This window comes from Electrona antarctica (genome assembly GCF_951216825.1).
Source record: "Electrona antarctica genome assembly, chromosome: 22".
NCBI classification, from domain to species: Eukaryota; Metazoa; Chordata; class Actinopteri; order Myctophiformes; family Myctophidae; genus Electrona; species Electrona antarctica.
Window position 1 is genome coordinate 4,880,534 of NC_136805.1, and position 25,502 is coordinate 4,906,035.

Consider the following 25,502-nt stretch of genomic DNA (forward strand, 5'->3'; position numbering starts at 1 on the left):
ATGTCTTTTATTAGCTACTGCATATACAATGCATGCGTATACTGTTCCAGTATGCCTATTTATTCTACTCTGACTACTGTGGTACGCCTATGTATTTATTCTACTCTATGACTACTGTAGTAAGCCTATGTATTTATTCTACTCTATGACTACTGTAGTAAGCCTATGTATTTATTCTCTATGGCATATACAATGTACAGTAGGCCTGTGTATTTTATTCTACTCTGATTACATACTGTACAGTAGGCCCGTGTATTTTATTCTACTCTGATTACATACTGTACAGTAGGCCTGTGTATTTTATTCTACTCTTGTGACATGTACAATGTACAGTTGGCCAACTTGGCCTATGTATTTTAGTCTACTCTACTGCATGAATAAACGATCATTTTGTGCTGGCAAAACGTGGATTAATTTACTTTTCCTGTCATTTTAATAATCTTATCAAGGTTGTACTTTATTGTTACATCTTGTGTACAGGTGCATAAGACTAAAGCCCTAACCACACCAAAGGGTCACCATGCAACTCCTTGGGTCCAAACGGTTGCAAGGAATTAGCGCTAAAACAGTCTTGACCATGGGTGGGCAACTTTGACTATGGCCAATATATTTCCACCCTCACTCCAGAGGGCCACATTGCATATTACTGTCGTAGCAAAAATAGCCGGTCTACAAGCTCAAAACACGTCGCATTTTGAGCTTGTAGATCAGCTATTTTTGCTACATTTGAATTGAAAACCTGAATTTATTTTTGACTTGGAATCCTGAAAAGTAACTTTTTATTGAATTTCAGATGCATTTAGTTATAGTTATGTTAACTTTATGAACTATAACTACATTGGACACACAGACTAACATTTTAGTACTAGTCATTAAGTACTAGTAATTTAATACGTCATGAAGTAATTAAAGCGGGTTTGGAATTGTAACTGCTGAAATCAATACTATATCAGTATTCTGATATTAGCCCATTGATGCCTGATGCAACGTATACGTTGTTCTACCCTTGATGCCGGCGCGCTCCCTGCGTCTCATCAGCTATTGCTATACATGTAGCAACATAACTATTTAAAAAATAATTAATCCGAATTTGAAGGTTTTTAGAAACCTTAGGTCAGGCCCTAGAAGGCTTTTCCAGATTCGGCCTCAGGCATCAATGGGTTAACCTGCAGGCCGCAGGTGGGGGCCGCATGTGGCCGTTTCACTCATATGGATATGAAGAATCAACTGACTGAGAGAACACTATTGTTACTGCTGTTGAATTAGTTAAAATTTCACTAGAAACAGACTCGCAGATCATAAATGAGTGACTGACTGTCTCAAACGATACAGAGACACCTCCCCGACAATAACGCAGAGACGGCTTGTTTATTTTTGGACCACAATGCTTATATGCTCTCGAGAAGGAAAGTGACTGTGTGGTTGTGAAAACCCAACACATTTCAAAATGCAGTCTTTGTTTTACTAGTGAGACAAATGTATACAAGCAATTCACAATCAATTTGGGTATTACAAAACTATTCAGAATTACACGTAGGATCTATCGGATATTGGAGCTATAACACTGCAACAGCATGTTTGTCCTAGTGAAGTCAACATGCCAAACAACTTGATGTGTCTCTAAATGGTTATCTCCATACAACCTGTATACTGTGCACAATTTAGGCATTTAACAGATGCTTTTAATCCAGAGTGATTTACAGTAGGCAAGAACACATGGTACATCAAATACATAGAAATGGACTGCATTGTGCACTGCACCGTAAGCCCACCGAGTGCCCATTTCTAACTGCAGACACTGGTACACTACAAATATTTCATGTTTATCTATATGCGCCACGTCTGTGTGTGTGTGTGTGTGTGTGTGTGTGTGTGTGTAGTGTACGTCTAATCCATCTAACCCGCAGAGTTCAAATTTGACACACACGTTCCACAGTCCACACCACCACAGGGAGTGAGTGCCTGGTGTCGAGTCGGTCAGATACACGGTTGTCCAGAACCACCACAAAAGGCTCTGATCAGGCTCTGCCTGCAGTGGACCTGATGATACTAATTCCCCTCACCTTTAGATTCCATGACGTCACATTGAGATTAGGCAACACACTTCATATTTGGGCATACCTGACACAACTCCATTACTACTCCTATTACATTATTTACTCCATAGGAATAAAGGGACACAGAGACGACTACAGAAATCTCCATATATGGGCATAAAAGGGACACAGACATATGGGTGGAACGAGTACTCTGACACGGGCATATTGGATAGCCGTGTGGGGCACCGACTCGGTGCTCTACAGCCGGGCACCGGTCTAGTGAAATATAAACATGAAGTTTATAAACCTGAATATTCATGTTTATAAACATAGGGTTTATTGAGTTATTGGGGTCCGAGGCCTAAATGCAAACCAAACTGGGGGGCCCTTGAAATGAAAACATTTGAGATCCACCGCAGTATTTGAACATGATAAAAACGTGTATTAAAGGACCACTTCACCACTTTTCAACATCTCTTCATATAATTGGTCCTCACTAATGTTCATGATAAAACACCACCATTTTTTCCTACTCAGTCTGTGTCTCATAGGAGGGCTTTGGGCAGTTCGGACACCCGTCCACCAGTGACATCATTAGGCAAAACAAGATTTGTTTTAAAATATATTTAGATTTTTATTATTGTGAGAACGATGGCTTCAACTTTTGCATTGCAACTTTTCAGGAAAAGAAAGCCTGCCGTTTCTATTAGCTTGGATTCACCATTGATGATGTCACTGGTGGACGGGTTTCTGAACTGCCCACAGCCTTCCTATGAGACACAGACCGAGTAGAAAAAAATGGTGGTATTTTATCGTGAACATTAGTGAGGACCAATTATAGGAAGAGAAGTTGAAAAGTGGTGAAGTGGTCCTTTAACACAGTACAAAACTTCAGGGCATGTCCTCACTTCTCCCTGGCTGTAGAGCTACTCTTTCATGGGCGTCAGTTCATGCGGTGCGTTGCCATGACTCCCAGACGCGGTCTGCCCCGTCTGCCCCGACTCGCTCTTCCCCTCTGCGCCCGGGGCACAGCAGCGGCGCAGCACCCCGGGCAGCGCGCCGACCAGCGCCTTCCGGAACATGGTGCTGGAGAAGCAGTAGATGATGGGGTCCAGGGCCGAGTTGAGGAAGGTCAGCCCGAACGAGGCCACGGTGAGCTGGGTGAGCGTGTAGAACGCGGCGCAGTCCCACGGCCGGTGGGAGCGGATGATCCACAGGCCCACCGTGGTCACCGTGCCCGGCAGGAAGCACACGACGAACACGGCCACGATGACGGCGCAGACGCGCATGGCCCGTCGCACGCCCGGCGCCTTGATCATGGTCCGCCGGCGCAGGATGCAGGAGATGCTGGCGGAGCAGAACAGCAGCAGCGCCAGCGGCACAAAGAATTCGAACACGGAGATGGCGCGGTGCAGCGCCACCAGGAACAGGATGGCGCGGGAGGCCTCCTTGTACGACGTGAAGAAGAAGCACTGGGTCCCGCCGACGCTCGCCTTGATGTGGCTGTAGGCCAGCATGGGGAGCCGAGGGCCGATCACCAGGAGCCACACGGCGGCGCTGACCCACGCGGCCTGCCTCATGGTCATGCGGTTGAAGCGGTGATGAGGGTGAACCACCTGGAGGAAAAAGGAACGTGTAGAACTGTTATGGAAAAGAATTAGGAAGGCACAGTAGTTGACCTCTTCAGTTTATTCAGTGACAGTCAGAAGCAGAGAACCAAACCCCAGAGTCCAACTACCATCTCTCACACGGTTCTCTGTGTCGTCCTTCTCTCTCTACTCCGCTCACTCTCCCTCTCTCCTCCACTCCACTCTCCTCTTCACCAGAGAGTGGTCCCAACTTTATATTCTTGAGTTACATAAGTCATCGATCTTTCTGGAAAGTTGCGTAACTCCAACGTTCCCTGTCTATAGCCAAAATATGTGTTTACCAGACTCTCTGTAGCCTAACTAAAGTGCTAGTACACCATATCACGCTGCTTAGTTGCACCAGATTACACAATGCTGGTCATATTCCCAGACATTCTTGTTCTTTTTTTTAATAATTTTTTTATCCCACGATTTTGTAACCCATTTTTCACCCCTGTGTCAATTATCTAATGTGATCCTGGGCTCTACACACCCTCTGCCAACCTAGTCCCCATATATGGGGGACATGGGGAGAGCAACGGACTTGAACTCATGCTTCCTTCATGCCTGAGTGTCCAAGTTGCTCCTTTACACCTGACAGGGGGGGGGTTTCCCTGGTTGGACGTAGCGCGTGGAAGGAACACGTTATTCCAACCAGTTCCTTTCCCCTCCATCAGGCGCCCCGGCTGGCCAGGAGTCAGTTTAGAGACCAGGATTACTGCATGTTTTTTGTGAGGGTACCTACCCTAGGGGACACGGGGAAAACATGCAAACCCCGCCTCGGGTATGGGCACTGATGACGCGGAGAAGGAAACACGCCGCCAGCACCCACAGAGTCCCGAGCGGGAATCGAACCCAGGACCTGTGAGGCGACAGCACTACCAACTGTGCCACCGTGCCCCCAGACATTCTTGTTCTTAATAAAGAAGCTTGCATAATTATGTCTATATGGTCAAAACCATAACAGAACAAGCATCATTTTATGTTTAGAATCAGGGACTTGATCAATATAGAGCGAGCCATTGGAGCCAGTGCCCATGGGGCTCTGGCTCAATTACTATTTACTAAAATGTATATGGGTTAACGCGCATCAGAAAACAATAATTAACCTGTCCATCATGCCCAATCATAAATCTGCACTTCCGTTCCTTACAATAAGACAATTTCATTTTACTTTAGACTTCTCCTCAAATGGGCAACAACCACTGTCATTTTAGACACTATCATCATCCTTGCAATGATGGTTTCATAAGCTCTGTCTGCTCTGGTCTCTTTCATTTCAAGCAGTGTGGAGAATTGTTCTGTGCAGTAACAAAGCTATGAAACCATAACCACTTTAACCCTGCATGATTTTGTGTATGTCATTATAGGCAAAACTGAAAAAAGAATGAAAGAGTCCCCTGGCACAAAACCTTTTCAGATGGAGTTCACGGCCAAATATTTGGGGATCCTTGACTTGAAAAAGTCTGAGAACCAGTGCTGTTGCTGTACTATACTACTATACTACCCACCTTGAAGTATCGGTACACCGCCACCACGGTCATGAGTCCGATGCTGGCCGAGCGGTTGGTGAACATCAGGAACAGGTTCATGCGACACAGGCCGTCCCCGAACACCCAGTGGCCGCGGAGCAAGGCATCGATCCTCAGCGGCAGGCTGACCAGGACCAGGAAGTCGGCGATGACCAGCTGGAAGAGGAACAGGTTGTTGGGGTTCCACGCCTTCAGCCTCCAGCAGAAGATCCAGAAGGCCACTACGTTTCCCAGCAAGCCGAGTATGACGTCGACGCTGAGGATGGGAGGCAGGATCAGGCCCTCGAGTTGGATGCCGACCGGCGGGCAGCCGCCGCCGCGGCCCCCGGAGGGGTTCTGGGTAGTGTAGGCCGGCGTGCCGGTGGTGTTGCTGAAGATGCTGCTGTGATCTGGAGTCATTCTGGCCGAGCAGTGAAGAGGGACTGATTTTTCTGTTTGTGATGTCTCTTATATTACAAAATAATTACATGTAATTGTACTGTATGATACAATTTTGGAAATGTTTGAGTCCTTCCTCTTTTCACCACCTTCCTTATTGTCCAGGGAGGTTCCTAACTTCCTGTGCACTTATTGCAGTAAATCTGTACGGAACAAAACAGAGGACATTCTGTACACATGTGATGTCACCGTTAGAGTCCACTTGTAGTGTTTTGTATTTACGGACATATACTATTGAGAATTGTTATTTAAAGATTTTATTTCAATATATGTATTGCCATTTGTGTGTATGGGGGGAAATTATATGAATATTGAATGTTGTAAGAAAATTAATAAACATGTTTAAAAACAAGTTCACTTGCAGTCCGTCTGTATTTCACTGGGTTCAAATCAGGTCAATGATAAAATCATGCCAGTGTTATATTATGCTATTTATACCGAAAAATAGAATAACAGGATCAACTAAGACTGAATACGAACAAATTAATAAAAAGAACTGTAACTTTTGAACTGTCCTAAACATATAAGATTGTGTCTGATATTCAGCTTACAGTCAGTTTATATTTTGTGATCTTTTGTGATGATTCGTATAATAGAAACGTAACTTTACACACCTGTAGCCTACATTATGTTGTGTACATTTCACCCTGTTCCCTTTAGGCTTGCAAACTTTCGGTTAATTGCATTGTTCAATTTTGAAAATATCCCTTGAAATAGGCTTCTAAACTGAAATGTTCTATTGCCTAGATGAGGTTATATTAAAAAATAATTAACACTACAGAAGATAAGTAGTGTTTGTATTATAATGTTATTACACCATTTTAAAATGATATAACGTCTAATAACTCACCTGTCACGTTGGATGCGCGCGTACGAAGGAACCAGCAATGAATGCGTGTGTGAGGGAGTGAGTCTACGGTATGACATGCACTTTAAAATAACTGACCACTCCCATTTATGGGTTCACCGTGGGGGTTCTAGCGGTGTGTGTAGTGCAGTGCACATGACGTGCACTTTTGTGTGTGTGCTGTGTTGTTACACTTGCCTGGCTCACAGCCATACAACAAAAGAACACCACACAGGGCAAACATTAAACAAAAGTATATATTAGGATATCATTAGTGAGATTAAACAGATAATAGTTTTTAATCCTAAAGTAAATTGTAGTGCATTAAACATGGCTGCTGGAGACTAAAGGAGATAGAGTGCACACACTGAACCAGCCAAATCCTCTATGCTTCATGAAGCCAATCATGCCGCACGCACGCGCGCACACACACGCACACGCACACACACACACACACACACACACACACACACACACACACACACACATATTAACATCTGTAAAACATGTATTTTATTTTTATGTTTTACAGATCCATTTTATTACTATTTTTTACTTGGTTCTTGGCTACTTGCACTGCACAGTACAAGTCACGTTTCTCCCCCACTCTCTTCAGGATGTGCATTGCAAGTCAAGGATGACTACTAATGTACATACTGTATATTGGAGCCTTTTGGCCATTTACGTAATTCCATTATCTTGGATTGCCAGGCTTAATTTGGAGGAATGGAGGCTCCAGCCCCAGGCTTCCCCCAGGCCTAAAAGGGAAAATACAATAACATTATGTCTGGGGTAATTGTAAATGCTTACCGGTATTACATTTTCTGTCCCGTCATAGACAGAGTGACAGACCCAGTGTGTATCCATTTTCGCTTATTTTATTTGGGTGGAAACCACAGACAAATAAGTATCAGTGTATCACAAAAATGGAAAAAAATAATAATCTCAATTAGAATCAAATAAACCCATGCCCTGAGAGTAATCTGAAAAGAACAAGGTTGTAGCCCCACCCCCAAATCTCAGGATACATGGGACGATATCTTGACGTCAATAGACATGATACTGTAACAGCTGGCCCAACCACCATAACACTAGATCATACTATACACACACACACACACACACACACACACACACACACACACACACACACACACATATACACACACACACACACACACACACACACACACACACACACACACACACACACACACACACACGCACGCACACGCGCACACACACATATACACATATACACACACGCAACAAACAAAAAAAAGCAAACTATATTGCTCACATTCCCCCCCTGAACACACACACACACACACACACACACACACACACACACACCTGGCTCCTGTGTGTGTGGTGTGACCAGATTCCTTATTCCATATTTGCAGTATCTTTAATCTACATAAATTATATGGTGAATAAACCATAATGTAATTCACAGATACAGTCACTTCATATTATTACTCTTATTTTGCAGCGTACACTACGTGCTCGGTGCTCTTGTTGGCAACATAATTGTCACATTACCACAAGAGGAAATGTCACAACACAGCTTGGCCCATTTGGGTCAGAAGCAAAAGGAAACGCATTGAACAAACAAGGTCAATTAGAAACCTCAGATTTTCCCAGATTACATCATGGTCTGTTGTGGTGCATTTTATTAGCAAGGCGTTGCTTTCCATGAATCAGCAGTTGTTTTGTTTGTTTTTCACAGAAATTAATGGGATTATGTTGTGCTTTTTTTAAACTGCATTTACCAACTGCTTTCTATAAAGAAATTCAACTAATAAAAGTGTAACAATACAATACAATAAACATGAAAGAACAATGGAATATTACTAATCACACCTGTGTGAAGTGAGGGGCGCTTATCATCATACGTCATCATACGTCATATCATTCTGTCCAATCACAATTTGCGTAAAAATAATTAATGAGAATTGTGAATTGACATTTTTCTTTCAAGCCCTGTTTGTGACACAGACAGGCTGGTAGTCAGGGTCTGACCAGTATTGCTGCAGGAGGAGACACTCAGTCTGAGGTTGCAGGTGTATGAGACTGCTTGTTCATTTTCACGCAGATTAATTGGCTATTGAACAGCAGCCATGGCAGTGTGCTGTGAGAAGGGAGGAAAGAAAAACAGACATTAGAAAAGGTGATTTTCAAATATAAACAGCCAGTAAGGGATACATAATAAGATGTTAAACACTTAATGGGTGAATTAAACTAATAATTTCACACCATCAGCCATGTTTGGGACAACAGCACACAAAGCAAATGACACACTGTGTGGCTTACATGAAACAAATATCATGGCTCTTAACTTTACCATCAACAATGAACAAACAAACCATCATTTGAATTCATCCATAACAGAGGTGATAACGTTACTTGAAGGACCACTTCACCCATGCCATTTTAAACCTTATCTTCATATGGTTGTTCCTCAGACTAATGCTCATAAGAAGATGGCACCATTTATGTCTAGTCTCTCAGAGGAAGGTTGTGCACAGTTCGGTTTATACCAGTAGGTAGGAGGTCTCCTCCACCCTCTGCACTGCAGAGGCTTGGCAGTGCTAAGGCAGGTCAAACAACAATTTCGTTACATTTTCCAAGTGCTGTGGTAATGAATCATACATAATAAGAATCTAACAGTGGTAGGGAGTACAAGCACACCACTCACAGACAGGCAGTAGGGAAGCTGAGAGGGCGACAGTGTTGGCGAGAGAGATAAGACAGTATCTCAGAGGGAGACTGCAGTGTAGGAGAGACAGACAGCAGGACAGTTGAATTAACTGTACTAAACAAACCTAAATGGAGACAGCACATGCATGTATGCCAGGATCCTGTTTGTGGACTTTTCCTCTAGCTGCTTTACTGCATGCAGCCCCACAGCCTCTGCACTAAAGCTGAAAGATCTCCAGGAGGATCCCCACATGATCCTCTGGATAATGGATTTCCTCCTCAAAGGGGAGCAGTTTATGTCCAACAACCCCTGGCCCTCGTCTTCTGTCATCGATCACATACACCGGTGCCCACCTCCTAATAAGGAGTAGTCTCACGTTGCCAGACTGTTGCCTCTCGCAATTTCCAAATGCTTCCATCATGAGATTGTGGAATAGTTGTCTGGCTACGCGAGACTAAATAAGGAGGCTGCCTGAGACATATGGATGTTGCTGTGGCCCCTCCCATCCTTCACAGCTTGGGTAAGCAGTGGTCTAAAGTCTGTGTGGGGTCCAGTCCTCTGCTCTTCAGCATCTCTATGACCAGAGGATAGTGAAGAAAGCAGGAAAGATTGTGAGAGACCCAACTCACAACCTCAGCACCTGCTTTGAGGTTGTGCCCTCGGGGTAGGAGATATGGTGCTACTATAAAGCAGATGAAATTGGCAAAAAGCAGTGGCAATTTCATCTGCTGATTCCACTCTGCCATTAGGCTGCCTATAAACACAAACCCCCTAATACCTGATCCACCTCACCTTGGTCGAGCAAATGGACTTGCTTCCTCTTCCTCTATGATTATGAATATGCACATGCACACGCACGCACGCACGCACACACACAGGTGCCTGGATGAGCCGGACTGTTTGCTAATAGCTTCCATGGGCATACATGCACACACCTATATAGAGTGTATAAAGTGCTGGGTGTTTTAATTGTGGCGTATATTATATTGTCTTGTAATACAAAATGATTTTCCCTTGTGGATAATAAATACATCTAATCTAATCTAAACAGATGTGAAGGCTCTGGGGGAAATGCAGGTTTTATCCTCTTTGCAGTTTTTGTATGGGCCTGTACCAATCAATCAATCAATCAATCGATCGTGTGCGTGTGAAATTAAATGAAATGATTACTATATTTACCCAGGGTATCTGGGCTAAGCTCAAGAACTTGTTTCCAGCCAGGCCCTGCTCATAGAACATTTCATCGTAGTGGTTCAATGCCTTGTTCAAGGGCACTTCAGCGGTGGTCATTTTAACGTGTCGGACCGCTGATTCGAACTGGCGACCTTCCGGTATCAATACCGCCCCGCAATCCGTTCGGCCACCGCTGCCACAAATGTGCGTGTGCGTGTGCGTGTGTGTGTGTGTGCCTCCTAGCCTTTGGTCCAGTGCAGCCAATGGGGGGCATGTGTACAGCCAATGTTGTTATGTTACGTCATATGGAAGCGACTCGTGGTACATCAAGCCAGGACCTATGGCCAGGACCCTGGTTAGTTGGCGGGTTGAACATGAAAACATTTTCTCCGTTATTTCTCCTCCAAAACTTCTAAAGAAGGTTTCAAACCAACTGCAAAAGTGTCAATAGTAATACCACCCATACATACTTCTACACAGAACATGGAGGGTTCTGTCAATGCTCCATCTGCTACTTCCACATCTGAAGAGAACATGGAGGAAGAGGATTCTTCCGTCAACATTCCATCTCCTACATCTAAAAAGAACGTCAAAGAGGATCGTGTCATTCCATCTACTACTTCTAAGACATCTAATAAGCACGTCGAAGAGGATCGTGTCATTCCATCTACTACTCCTACATCTAAAAAGAACGTCGAAGAGGATCGTGTCATTCCATCTACTACTTCTACATCTAAAAAGAACGTCGAAGAGGATCGTGTCATTCCATCTACTTCTAAAGTTAACACGGAGGTTAGTAGTGTCTCGCAGCAGTGGCCCGACCAGGAGTGCAGTAACTGCAAAGCGGAGCTCAAGTTCGACGCGGTATACCAGGACGTCAACAGGGTGAGGATATCGACGCTCGTTGACATTCCGACCGCGGAGATACTGTTCCCCGACCTGTCGCCGTCCGACTTCATATGCATAGAGTGCGTCCAGGCGGTCAGGGCGAAGACCACCCTGACGGATAACGCCAAGAAGCGGACACTGCCAGGCCTGACATCAGCAGAGAGTACTTCTAATAAACAGAACACAGAGGGCTCTGCCGACAGTACACCTCCTACAGATGTAAGTCGTTACTTAAAACCCATCTCTTCTCCCTGGCTTTCTTTCTTTCTTTTTTTTTTCATCAAAGTTTTTTTATTGATGTTACAATAAAGCATACAAAATACACATGACTTACACAAAAGAAATAGACAAGAAAAAAACCAAAACAAAACTAGCAGTCAAAAAAGAAAAAACCCAATGGACAACACACCTCCACATTCTGTTGTGGATAGTGATTATATCCGTAATGTAATACCAATTACAAATTGCTAATGCAACCATCCTTTAATATACAAATAAAAGTAGTCCCATATTTCATGGAACTTCCCTTTGACATTGTTCCTCCTGGCAATTGAGTATTCGAAGGATGCAGTTTCCGTCATAAGTTGGGTCCAGTCTCCCTGGCTTTCAATGATGTTTGTCCTAATTAACCTGTGTAACATTTGTATTGCTTTGATGTTGTTTTATTATGCTGTTTGTGTTGATTGTATGCTTGTTTCATGTTCGTGTACAGCACTTTGGTTGACCTTCTGGTCTTTGTAAATGTGCTCTAGAAATAAAGTTTGATTTGATTTACACAGAACGTGGAGGGATCTGCCAACACATCAGCTTCTACACAGAACAAGGTGGGCGGTTCTGTTCTACATCCTAATGCCTTTAAATTGAAGTTACTGGGTTCTGTCAATAGCAATACACCACCTACTCCTCCCAAGCAGAACACACCTGTACGCCTGGGGGTTCGGAATCCAAACCACACGCAGGGGCCTGTGCATTATGTTCTCGTTCCGAGGCTGGCTTCTGCTGCTTCACCCACTTCCAGTCAGCTGAAGAACACGCAGGGTTCCATCGACGCATCATCATCGTCTACCTCTGCTCAGTCCGCTGCACAGAACGCGCAGGAGGAGGGTACCCTGCATTGCATCGTTGTTCCGAGGGGGATGCTGGGGGATGCTGCTCTCGCAAAGAAGATCCAGGCTTGTGCGACCGCCAATGCACGCTGTGTTCTTGTTCCATCAAAGGCGGGCAGTGCTGGAACAGCAGCACCACCACCACCACCACCTACTCTTAAAGAGAACATGGAAGAGCGTTCTGTCAAGATATCACCTACTCCTCTTGAACAGAGTATGGAGGAGGGTACTGCTGCCGACATGCCACCTGCTCCTGACCAGAGCATGGAGGAGGGTTCTGCTGCCAACATGCCACCCGCTCCAGAACAGAACTTGGTGGAGGGTTCTGCTGCCAACATGCCACCTGCTCCTGACCAGAGCATGGAGGAGGGTTCTGCTGCCAACATGCCACCCGCTCCAGAACAGAACTTGGTGGAGGGTTCTGCGGGGCGCTGCAGCAACTGCAATGCCATCATTCAGTCGGACAAGACAAAGAAACACCTCAACAGAAGATCCATACGGTCGTTCTTTTTACGATTCGATAAGCATTCTCCGAAAATGGTGTTCCCTCATCTGTCGCCGTCAGACTTCATATGCATGGAGTGCTCGAAAATAATAATGGAAAAAACAAGGAACACAAAGTCTCAGGGCGGAAAGCGCGTCTGGACCGATCCCGAGGCAGCTGCGCCCAAACCCAAAAGCATGAAGACGGATGCATCAAGTCATGACTCATCCGATCTCTCAGGTTATTATTATGTTTCATATTGCTGTTGTTATTGAATGCAAGATAATACACGTGTTTCCACTGCAGTCCAGAAATGAAAATAACTGCATTATGCAGTTCGAGTTTACAAATAATAGACATGAATTGTCTATTGTGACACCACAACTGGTGGTGTCACAATTTTGTGACATGTCTTTTTTTTCTTTTAATTAAAATAAATATATATTTTTATTATTTTACATTTTCATAAACAAGTGAAAATGGCAGAAAAATGTCAATCTATTTTTGCTATTAGTTAATATAACAAAATGTGTAGGGCTGAAGTGTTTTTTTAAAGCATTGATAATTTGACCAGATCTGCAGTAAAACAGCCATTTCTTCCACTCAGGGTGTCCGTCCACATCAAGCGTGCAACAATTCTATCTACAAACGGTACCGGCTCCGCAAGCAGCGCAACCACCGCAAGCTGAAGTTGAGGTGGTTTTACAACCACCTCAACCTCCACCACCTCCATCGCCTGGGTCTCGATGGAGGACCACCCGGCAGAGCGTAGCTGAAAAACTGTCCATGGTGATCAACCATTTGAGATGTCGGAGATATCGAACGGCATTAAGAAAACTGATTAACATTAGCGGACCTACAAAAACTGCTTTCATCAAAGTGTGTCAAGAACTCGTTAGCAAAGAGGTATGTGAAGGTACTCGCATACCATACCTACACAGTACTGGCAAAATCATTGTATCATTGTGTGACTCTCATAATATGTGATGGTTTGACATACATTCAGTGCCCTATTGGGGTCTTCTTGACTTGAGCTCAAGAGCCCAATATCCAACCCATATGTACAAATACCTATATAAATTATAGATTGTACTCACTACTCAGTCGGGTGCATGCAACCGTCAGCTCTGGGAATATGTCAGAATGTGCGATTTTCTTTTATATTTTTTGGCTTTTTTGCCTTTTAGTAGCTTGACAGGAAAGGGAGAGAGACGGGGGAAGGCATGCAGCAAATGTCGTCATGCTCGGGACGCGAACCCGCGACACGCTGTCAGGATAGATTACCGGCCGATCAGGCTGATCCACACAGCCATGCAACTGTGAAAATGTAATTTTCACATTGAAATGTCCTATGAATATTGAAAATGTGTTGACGGTTGTTTAAAAATCTTGTTTACAGCGTAAAACCTTGCACAGAGACCCTGACGGACCCTGCAGGAAGAAACTCACTCCTGAAAACCTGTCCTCGTTTTGTTGGGAGGAGACGAATGCGTGGGTCGAGGAAAAGGCACCTGCTACCATGACGTGCCTGCGAGCCATGTTCCCACAGGCACATAACGTCAAATGTCATATCATTCGAAATCATGACAGTGACGAACAGAGGTGTGTAACCCCTCTTAATGATTAATTTATTCGATATTTAGATTTGTATATGCATTTTGACCTATACACTAGTTTCACGTGAAGCTATATCTATGTATTTTAATGTCGTTTTTAAGGATGATAACCGAAGAGGAAGCTCAACACCTGGTGGAAAAGAGGATCGCGATGGTCGTGTCCGTAGCGTTAAACACCGCCAAACAAATGAGCAATTCATTTTTCCAGTCTGCAATTGCCGTGGAGATGTGGAGGGAAGGCTGTCCTCCCAAGATGTTTACCATCATGAACAACCTCGGCATCTCCCAATGCAGGCAGGTTGCAAAGAGAAATGCAGACCGAATGCAAGTTGACCACGATAGAGAGGTTAAGCTGTGGAAAGGGGAGCTTGAGGTGAATATACAGCCATAGAGAACAGTGGTTCCCAAACTCTTTCATGTCAAGGACCCCCAAATTGACACTAATTAGCCTGCCGGACCCCCATTTGAAAAGATATTCCTGGGACCCACATGAGAGAAGATTTCTTTTTTACGGCTCTAGCAGGGATTCTCAGCCCGTTTAATTTCAAGGACCCCCAGTTTGACATGCATATTATTCTACAGACCCCATTTAATGGCATTTTATCTCCCGATTGTCAAATCGATGTTAATTTAACTCTGTGAGTGTACAAATGGAACCAAATGGACCCGTCAGGTCCATTTGGTTCCATTTGTGCACTCTCAGAGTTACAGACTCATAAGGGCAGTATTATGCGTGTCTTAAGTACCAGGTCTTATTACTTGACTTAAGACCTGGAGGCGTGGTCAATGCTGTTTGGCCACTCAGAATAGCCAAATGGCATTGATCACGCCTCCAGGTCTTAAGTTAAGTAATAAGACCTGGTACTTAAGACACGCATAATACTGCCCATAAGGGTCCATTTGGTTCCAAACTATCATTTAGTTGGGGACCCCCTGGAACTCCCTCAAGGACCCTTGGGGGTCCCCGGACCCCACTTTGGGAACCACTGCCATAGAGATTCCTGGTTTTGTGTTTTATTTTCTTATATAATCACGTTGTGTATTACGGTATTGTTTTATTATTTTCTTATATAATCACGTTGTGTATTACGGTATTGTTTTCATTCATTCAACACGTCCGTTCGTCTTCACTACTTTTTAGAATGAACTACATGCACGAATACACAGGTACAAGCACAAGTACAAGGTGTCGGCCATGGAGAGGAATCCAGCGTATTCTCTCACTTGGGACTGTGTCAAGGTATTACTTAAAGGACATGCCATATTTGTTCATATTAGAATACATTTGAACGCATCGAGTCCTATCAATCGAACCTCGTGTCTTCTCATAACAGATAACACACCATGCCAAACAAGAACAAATGGAACAAAAAGGAAAAAAGCCTGCGATGTGGGCATTTCGCTTTGCCCATCAGGACCGCATACCTTTCAACCACCTAATGGGGCCTCCGATAAAGGCAGCTGAGGTGTCGCCAGCCACAATCCTCCCGTCCAAACAGGTACACATCCTTTTATAGAACACATACACGTGACCACCAGCACATGGTGACAATACAACAGCTCTCTCTAGTCTCTATATATATATTTGTTTTGTTTCAGACATATGAGGCACTGCGGCAACAGATGAAGATAATTGTGATGCGCATAATCGTTGACAACCTCACAGCCCTCGAAGGACTCCGAGGAGAGGTCGTGAGGCACATTCCCCATAAGTACTCGGAGGAGATGAAGGAGAAGAGCACTGTTGTAAGTCCAACTGTACAACTGCTGTAACTGAATTGGAAATACAATAATATATGAGCCACGCTGAAGCACAGAGAATTTACCTGGCAGAGTCCATACTATTTGTTTTTTTGAGATGTGTGTTTGCATTTGTGTGCATGGGGACAAAGTGTTGGAGGCAATGTTCCCCCTAAGGTGCGCCCGTGCGCGCGCGCGCACATGGCCAAATGCCCCCGCGCAAATCTGTCGTGCACAGACACAGACGCTGGTGTAAAAAGTTTGTATTTAAAAAAGAAATTGCCCCGAGTATCACTACAGTAATAATAGGCTACCTATCCCGAGTCGACATTTGCCCACACTTTATTTTTTATTTACTTTACACTTTATTTAGATTACACAGGCGAGGCGACCGCGACAGATAGGTCTCCTCCCCTCCTTTTATTACTCTATGGTCTCCTCTCCTCTCCTCCTGCCTGGGACCGAGGCCACTCCTCCTGTGTGTGACTGCGCGCGAGTGGGGACTTTAGAGGTTGAGACGTAACAGCAGCAGCAGCAGCAGTCAGTGTTAATGAAACCCCAAGAACCAGATAAGCTGGCGTTGCTTGGACCCGTGCGTTGATGGGACATTTAGATTTAAAAGGCGAACGGATGGAAGTGTGGATAAAAGCACGGCTGTGCGCAACAACAAGAGAGGGGGACTAACGTTAGCTTCTCGTTAGCGTTGTTATCACTACGTCACAACAAGCCTCCAGACAGTCCGGTGTGCTTTTGAATGAAACGTGGAAGCTAACGTTAATCTCTAGCGGTCTAGCCCCATATGGAACTTCTCTGTAATTCTCCAATCTGTTAATACAGCTTTCTTTAAAAGGGGCTGCTGACGTTCGACAATCTGAGAAACTAGGAGTTCAAAAACACAAACCAACAAACTCGGGTGTGTGAGCGTGTGTGTGTGTGTGTGTGTGTCCCAATACATTATTTCCGTTTTCTCATGCCCCCCCATGTAAAGCAATATTGAGTATTCATATAGCCTACCAGTCGTTCTCAACCTGTGGGTCCCCACATGATTTGGGGGTGGGGGGACCCCAGATGACAGTGAAGTGACAATTTAAGGACTTTTAAGACTTGTATAATACCTCAAAGGCTCTAAAAGAAAAAAATACCATTACTGCATCAAAAGTAATCAGCAAACCATGCTATAAAAACTGGTCAAACATTGGCCAGATTATTAAATGATAAAGAAAGAGGCAACAATTGTGAAAATAGCCGATCTACAAGTTCACAACGAGCTTGTAGATCGGCTATTTTCACAATATTTATCTGTGGAACCATTCTGTTGCTTGTCTGGGTGGGGGGGTCCCCAGTTCAAATATGATTACTTTGGGGGGTCACAGCCTGAAAAGGTTGAGAACCACTGATATAGACTAACTGAATATTCCTAAAATTGCTAGCCTACCACCTTGATATAAAATAAAAATGTTGTAACTTGCGTAACTTTATGTAACTATACATTGATTCACTCGTATACCAAAATCCATTTGGAAAAAAGAAATAAATCCTACCTGTGTGAAGTGAGGGGCGCTCACTTAGCATTATCTAACGTTTGGATAGTTGGTGTCAAGGTGACGTAATGTTTGCTCAGTAGTTGCTGAAATTTTTTTAGAGGGAACATTGGTTGGAGGTCTGGACTGATGCTACCCACCAGCTAACTTGACAGGGCTGTCTTTAGAGCCTAGGGATGTTGTTGCATGACTGACCAAAGTCGACTACTGCTATTAATGACGAATATTCACGATTATTCATAACCACCAATCATTTGTTAAATTCTTTAACAAAGACAGTACTATGTATGTGCATCTTTTACAAACACAAACAGTGAATTTATTCTGGTATTCTTGTGAATTTGTTCTTGCGTAGCCACGCCTACATGGCGACAATGTTAATGCCCCTGTGCTCTTTGTGCATGTGTGGTGTGTAAGTAAATATCCTAAATGCCCCTGTGTTCTTTTACAGGTCAATCTTGGTGCCATCCCTGTGAACTCGAGCACGGCAGAAGCGGTTGCTGACATAATGGACAACCTCAGTGAATATGTTCCAACGGTGCTGGAGAAACCCCACCCGATACTGTACTGTGGAGACGGCCTGAACACGGACAGAGTGAAGCCCAGCCGTAGAGTCGGGCCAGATGGAGCAGCAGCAGAGCAGACATTCGACGGGCTCGTGGCAGCCCCGACAGAGTTTCACAAGGAATCCCTGTGTTACCAGGTGACTTACTAAAGGTGTGCTATAGAGCGTCGCAGTCCCGCCCCCTACCAGGGCCCAGGAAATGATTCCCCGTTCATTTTCCTCATAGACATTTAAAAATGTATTTATTTAAAGACCTTTTAAGCCTCGTACAAAGCCAACTCGAGTTGTGACAACACAATTTTTCGGGCCGAACAAATAACTAGAAAGAAGAACAAAAACGGCAGGTTACAACACTTTTTTTTGTTGTTTTTCTTCTTTGTAATTATTTGTTCCGCCCAAAATATTGTTTTGTCATGATTTGTCACGACTCGAGTTGGCTTCGTAAGACACCTAAAAGGTCTTTAAATAAATACTTTTTGAAAAGCCTATGGGGAAAATTAACGGGGAATTCACTTCTGGGTCTCACGTCGTCATGAAAGGGGGCGGGACTACGACGCTCTATAGAGCAGTGGTTCTCGAACCTTTTCATGTCAAGGACGGGACCCCCATTTGAAACGATATGCCAGGGACAATTATAGCGGTGATTCTCAACCATGGTAGTTTCAAGGACTCCCCCCAGTTTGATATGTTTGATAGGCCATGAACCCCCATTTGATGCCATTTTTGAGGAGCACTAAACATCTTGCTTTCAGACATGACATCATGTATCACGTCTATGGACTGAGAGTGCCATTTGGTTCCATTTGTACACTCAGAGTTACAGACCCATAAGGGTCCATTTGGTTCCTAACTATCATTTAGCTGGGGACCCCCTGGAACCCCCCCTCAAGGACCCCTGTGCATCCCCAGACCCCACTGCTATAAACGCACCCCAAACCCACAGACATGTTTGAGTTGAATAAATGTATAGTATGATGAATCAATTACACTATCACACAACTTGTCTAGTAATGAGGGCCCTCGGGTGGCGCAGGGGAGGGGGGGACTATATTGGCATAACTAAACTAAATTGGGCAAAAGAAAGAAAATAATTGGTTACAAAAAAAGTAATGTTCTGCTATGATTGTCAATTATACTTCTCTCTTGAATCACAGGACATGATGAAAATGCTGCTCAGTAAGAAGAGTCTGAGGGCGCGAGGATCTCTGTCTCACATCAGAAAACTGTTTGAAATCAAGAAAAATCTCAACTACATCAAACTGAAATTCCAACATGTCTGGGATTTGGATTTCGTCACGGTAATATCCGAGTTGTGGATTCTTTTTTATTTTCTTCAAATTCGCATATTGTGTTGTAATACACACCACCTAAACAATGAAATTTTTTTTTGTGTGCCACACAGTTTGTGACGTCTGCTTACATCACTTTATACGCTGCTACCGAGTGCAACCTTGACACTGTTGATCAGCAGCCGTCAGACTTCCCCACAGACACTAAGGCCCAAATGGAGTGGCTTAGTGGACTCGCACACAGACTGGTGGACTTGGTGTGGATGCCACCACCTCAAGAAGACATCAATGCTGCTGCTGCCACTGCAAGTCTCTCTGAAGTAAAGAAGAATGATTCCTGTTTCTGTGGAGAAGGTAGGCAAATTAAGAGCATGCTTTAACGGAGAATTCCAGACTAGCCTTTTTCTTACCTTAATCTGAAGCCATTATATCCTAGAACGAGTGGCACAGGTGAACAATGTCCTAACTTCATCCCGAGTCCACCGCAGCTCTGAGCACGCGCGGTGGGGTTTTGCTGTAAATCGCTTATTTTGAGTCTTGCCAAACGAGATTTCAACCATGATTTCAAGTCCCCTTTGGGCTGCCGTCGTCCACTACAGCAGCGCATTTGGGACAAACACTGGGAAGAGTATTTAGTCATTATGAAAGACATGTCTAAAAAAAACATTTTGAGTGATCAAAACAAGCGATTTACCGCAAAGCACATGCTCGGAGCTGCGGTGGACTTCAGATGGAGAAATTAACCACTCGTTCTAGGTATAAGAACATCAGCTTAAAGTAAGTTATTAAGACCCTCTTCCATGGCCTGTGTGCACGAAACATTTGACGCTGAATGTAATGTGCTATACACATACATCTGCCTTGCCTTATATGTCATGACATGTAAAATAGTTTGAATAGTATATTCAAATTGAATCTGTGTCTACTTCGCTCTAGAAAAAGCAGGTGAACCATTAGTGCAGTGCTGCAGCAACCTTTGTGGAGGTGTGTGGTTCCATGAAGGTTGTGCTCCGATGGACACGACAACCGATCCGAGCGTCACTCAGGATTGGTTCTGCAGCCCAGAGTGTCAAGAAGACGGCACCTACATATACTGTTACTGTAAAGAGCAACGAGGGGGACAGATGGTACAGTGTGCACTCATGGACCAGTGCAGAAGACATGAGTGGTACCACAAGGACTGTCTGAGTCTGTCGGAACAAGGCAATGCTGACTCTGAGGAGTGTAAGAAATGACTTGTCGTACTTCCCAATGTCCTGTAGTGTTGTATCAAACTGCTAACCAGTTAAATCGAACAAATATATCGTTGCTATTGGGCAGAAACCTTGGATGTCCAAAACTGTTAAGGAAATGGAACAAAAAAGCTCAGAAAAGGTGAAAATAGAATGTCTACATGCTCACGTTGTGAGCTTTTGGCTACTTTCACTTATTTTGCTTGAAACTCTTGTGTCGAAAAAACAACGTTTAAATGGAGAGATACAAGGTTTTTGCCCGATAGCGACAATATATTCCTAAGTAAATTCTTAATACTGTTTCTTTCCCCATTACAGCTACATGGTACTGCTCAGAGATGTGCTTCATTGCGTCCGATGCAGACGACCATTTGCTGAACTACACGAAGGCTCTTGTGTGGGAGGGGCTTTACAACATGACAAGACGAGATGTTGTCAGAGAGGGTGATGGAGAAGCCATGACAGACTTCTGGAAAATGGACATGGTTCTGTTCTGGGCTAGAAAACACCTCAAGGATTTCACCACCTGCCATCGAATGCTGACCGGTAGGACTTAGAAAATGTCATGTGTTGCTATGGGCATTCTGTCACTGCAATACCTTGGCATTAATCAAGTCCAAAAAATGTATTTCCGCATAGATAACGCTGGCTGAGTGGCATTGCAGCAGTTCAAACAGGACACTTATGATTACAAATATCAATATCCATAGGTTGACAAGCTAATGTTTGGGTCTGGACACTTTATTTAATATTTTATAATATCCATAGACATTCTACACAGATATACCACTGCACACGTTTGTTTACAACCATTCTGATGTGGTCTATAGGGATTGAGGGATTCTACCCAGAGCACATTAGACAAGACATGAAGTGGAACCGTGTGGCAAACCTTGAAGGAAAACCTGGAGGCAACATCGGCTTGGACTTAATCAGTGAATTCATGAATCATGAAGTGAAAGGTCTGTTACTGAACTTGTATTATTAGTAAATTATTTTACAGTTTTGTAATATGTGTAGAACAACATAGTTCTATCTTAGCTGAGGACATTTCTATTGTCAGAACTCAGAACAGTGGTTCTCAACCTTCTTACACCAAGTAACACCTCAGAAAATGTCTGGCTCTCCAAGTGCCACCATAATATCTGGGGGGGAAAAAAATAATAATTACCAAAAAGAAAAAACAATACAGGTGTGTAGACTTACCCCATCCTATTCAGTTATGCACAGTTTCACAGGATGCAAATGTATTCCTAATAAGAATGTATTTTTTCACAGCTGTGTAGCCTATTGTAGCACAGCAAGGTAATTGACACTAATTTCTGCAGTTGTCACACAATGCCACAGATCTACAGACGGAAAGACGTGCGCACACACACACGCACACACAGGCACCATATGTGTTTTAATTAGCCACAGGTGATACAGAGTGGTTGTTTTTTTATTGTGGTTTGTGGACTTCTAGAAATCAAGTGGTTTGACTTTCAGGCACCACCGTGTTAGAAAACATCTAGTCCAGAATTCCAAAAATTGCCTACACTGAAGAGTTTATAATTTCATGGGGCCGCCTCTTAACGACCAGCACGACAGCCCCTTAAGACTAATTCTGACCCTAATTTCATAACCTCTGGTTATAAGCTGTAATTCTGTGATTTGTAGATACCTTGGGACACGTGAAAGGCATCTACAACAATGAAAAGATGGAGCTCTGTACCAAGATGGCGGGGATGCTTGGAAACGACGTGGATCGGCTCTTCGTCACCGGAACCGGCCGCACCCTCTGGCCCGCGGTGTCTCTCTCATCGTCGTCCTTGCTGAAGAAAAGAATGAAGGGTGACATTGCTAAGTTTGTGGTCGAGTATAAGAAGGACCACCTCTTCAGGTACATTCCTGGGAGAGCACACCGGGGCTTTGAGAAGTTTACTTACCAGCAGAAAATCAAAACCCCCAAGAAGATGGGGAAGATGATGAGGACTCTCGCACGGGACATGGACCTAGAGCAGCCGTTCACAAACTTTTATGCTAGCTGACGCACGCACCCCCCAACGCCCAGTCTCGTTGTATTTGGCACAAAATGATACTTTACTAGTCCTAGAGATTGTCCCATACAAATGAAAACAAGTACTGCTATTCACCTCACATTTAGTGCTGGGACTGTATTAATAGTTTTAATACCTGTAAAGTTTATTTCTATAGCACGATTTCATACAATGTAAGCTCAATTTGCTTCATATTAAAAGACATCAAAAGTAAATGATGGCGTGTATTTGAAAAGTGTACCTATACTATCCTACCCCCGATAGCACTTTTTAGACTTAGATAGCATTTGATACAGACTTATAGCATGTCATGTAGATAGCACAATAATTGCATTGTATGTAGTCATAGCACATCATAGTACATATGTATAGTATAGTATATATGTATAGTTAATATGTATAGTGTCATTATATAGATATGTTCTTCTAGTTACGTTCTTAGCTTACGCATGTTTCTTGATAAATGCATTTTATATATGTGATGTATTCCCATACTTTTGTTCTTGCCTAATGTAAATCGCTCTGGATTAAGAGCGTCTGCTAAATGCCTAAATTGTAAATTGTACTATAGGTCAGTCCCTCTCTGTCCATTCGCCACTTTTTTTCCAAAATGACATGGGGTATAACGTATAATAGGGTGAGCAGCAGTATTCAGACAGACAGACATTGAGTGAATTATACAGTAGTATGATATGATGTCTTGGCCAGGTGATATTGTTTCTCTATTGGACAGATCATAGACTAACATGTAAAAGCTACCAACACTGTACAAGACTGATAAACAGGGATTTCATTATAGTCATTGTGCTCGACACTCTTGTTTTACATAGTAATGGTGCCATCTTGTGGATAAAATAAGACTGTCACAATATTCTACAAGTCGCATTTACTTGGTTAATTGAGAGGTCTGACCTGGGGATTCTTAACTTTGACTAGTCTTCTTTTATTTGTACTTTGCATAATAATGCATTTCAAAAAACTTTGGGCTCCAAGCCTCCAACTTGCCTCCCAGTGCTTGGCTTGGATTCTAAGCCTCGTTCTAAGCCTTAGAACGAGACCTAGGTCGGGTGGAAAGAAACCTTAACAGTTACTTTTTTAATTTACGAAAAGTAATGCCCTGTTTTTACCTGGCGACGTCATATAAAAGCGACGCGTGGTCTAACAGGACCCCGGCGGAAAGTTGGTGGCTGCACTGGCTGTCAGTTTTGCTTGCTTCTACAAGAAGAAAAACAACTTGTTTTCTCCTAACTAAGCTGCAAACAATACTGTGCAGACTGTGTCAATATTAACTTCGCCAAACATGGAGGACATGATAGCCGACATGATAGCCTCTGCCTCTGAACAGAGGCATGATAGCCTCTGCGACATGATAGCATCTGCCTATGAACAGAACATGGAGGGTTCTGCCAACATAGCATCTACATCTAGTATGGTATGCTTCTGTGTGTTCTCTGTCACTGCTACTTTTTTATTTGAATCCGTTCCAGGGCAACTTGAGACCCAGCATTCCATATCAACTGTTTTTATGCACTGTGTGCACTGCTTGTATAGTATTAGCCCCATATGTGCCCTCTCCCTACGCTCATTCTGTAGCTCCGAGAATGAGTGTAGGGAGAGGGCACATATGGGGCTAGTATAGTATACATGAAGAGAGAGGACAACCACAGCTTTCCAAATTGTGTGGGTATATCATGTGTGGGTGTATTGCCAAAATTGCACTACAGTGCATCAGTGATGTTGAACAGTGGTTCCCAAACTTTTTCACATCAAGGACCCCCAAATAGACACTAATTAGCCCCGCAGACCCCCATTTGAAAATATATGCCAGGGACCCCCATAAGAGAAGATTTGTACGGCTCTAGCAGTGATTCTCAACCATTTTCATTTCAAGGACCCCTCCAGTTTGACATGCATTAGTCTACATTCCCTGTTTTTAATGGCATTTCTATCTCTGGGACCCCCAATTTATTTTGTAAAATTAATGTTATTTTAACATGTAGAAATGGAGTGTAGAAATGGAGTGTAGAAATGGACCCTAACGGGTCCATTTGTACACTCTCTGAGTTACAGACCCATAAGGGTCCATTTGGTTCCAAACTATCATTTAGCTGGGGACCCCCTGGAACTCCCTCAGGTACCCCTGGGGGTCCCCGGACCCCACTTTGGGAACCACTGATGTAGAATACGGAAAGCTTGTCCTCTGGAACAAGACTCAATAGTCACTTTTATAGTATTACAGGAATTAAGCAAAAACGAATGTGCACAAAAAGAATAGCTACTGTAGGTCCATATATATTTATATGGCTTATATATATATATATATATATATATATATATTTTTTTTTTGAGTGGTGTAAACCACTCCTACAACTGGCTTTTGTGTGCAGAAAAAAATGAGCATGGTTGCTATGTTCAAAATAATTTCTGACGTAATTAAATCACACCCGGGTGAACTGGATGACCGTAGCAACCATGCTCATTTTCTCTGCACAAAAAAAGCCAGTTGTGAAATCACATCCAGGTGTGATTTCATTACGTCAGATCAGAGCTGATCAGGCTATATAATACCTTGCCTTATATAATACCTCACATCAGACAAAAACTCCAGCTGAATCAACTTCATGGTCACAAATCATCACATCAG

At 43.5% G+C, this 25,502-nt stretch overlaps 2 protein-coding genes across 4 annotated transcripts; one reads left to right on the plus strand and one right to left on the minus strand.

Moving 5' to 3' along the window:
• Positions 1 to 2,965: 2,965 nt before the first annotated feature.
• On the minus strand, positions 2,966 to 5,598 carry LOC306914772 (oxoeicosanoid receptor 1-like; the record flags this gene model as incomplete). The annotated part of the gene is made up of 2 exons (XM_079491965.1): positions 2,966 to 3,655; positions 5,179 to 5,598. 2 exons carry the CDS (start codon positions 5,596 to 5,598, stop codon positions 2,966 to 2,968), a joined length of 1,110 nt encoding a protein of 369 aa, XP_079348091.1.
• A 5,093-nt stretch (positions 5,599 to 10,691) lies between these two features.
• LOC306915715 (uncharacterized protein) lies at positions 10,692 to 23,157 on the plus strand. Of its 3 annotated transcripts, none has more exons than XM_079493252.1 (16): positions 10,692 to 11,465; positions 12,026 to 12,070; positions 12,161 to 13,076; positions 13,444 to 13,742; positions 14,236 to 14,438; positions 14,555 to 14,825; positions 15,594 to 15,692; positions 15,787 to 15,951; positions 16,052 to 16,198; positions 18,185 to 18,436; positions 19,453 to 19,596; positions 19,701 to 19,941; positions 20,524 to 20,811; positions 21,138 to 21,365; positions 21,650 to 21,781; positions 22,479 to 23,157. In XM_079493252.1, exons 1-16 carry the CDS (start codon positions 10,842 to 10,844, stop codon positions 22,847 to 22,849), a joined length of 4,425 nt encoding a protein of 1,474 aa, XP_079349378.1. In that variant the 5' UTR covers positions 10,692 to 10,841; the 3' UTR covers positions 22,850 to 23,157. The 3 variants fall into 3 exon arrangements, with proteins under 3 accessions (XP_079349378.1, XP_079349379.1, XP_079349377.1); XM_079493253.1 differs by adding an exon at positions 22,098 to 22,124 and having other exon boundaries at positions 12,026 to 13,076; positions 22,479 to 22,614; XM_079493251.1 differs by having other exon boundaries at positions 12,026 to 13,076; positions 22,479 to 23,156.
• The last annotated feature ends 2,345 nt before the right edge of the window (positions 23,158 to 25,502 follow it).

Coding starts and splice junctions, on each gene's coding strand:
- LOC306915715 (XM_079493251.1), top strand. CDS start 10,842: ATGGAGGGTTCTGTCAATGCTCCATCTGCTACTTCCACATCTGAAGAG. Junction 14,826..15,593: donor TGTGGAAAGGGGAGCTTGAG/GTGAATATACAG, acceptor ACTACTTTTTAG/AATGAACTACATGCACGAAT. Junction 15,952..16,051: donor CAATCCTCCCGTCCAAACAG/GTACACATCCTT, acceptor GTTTTGTTTCAG/ACATATGAGGCACTGCGGCA.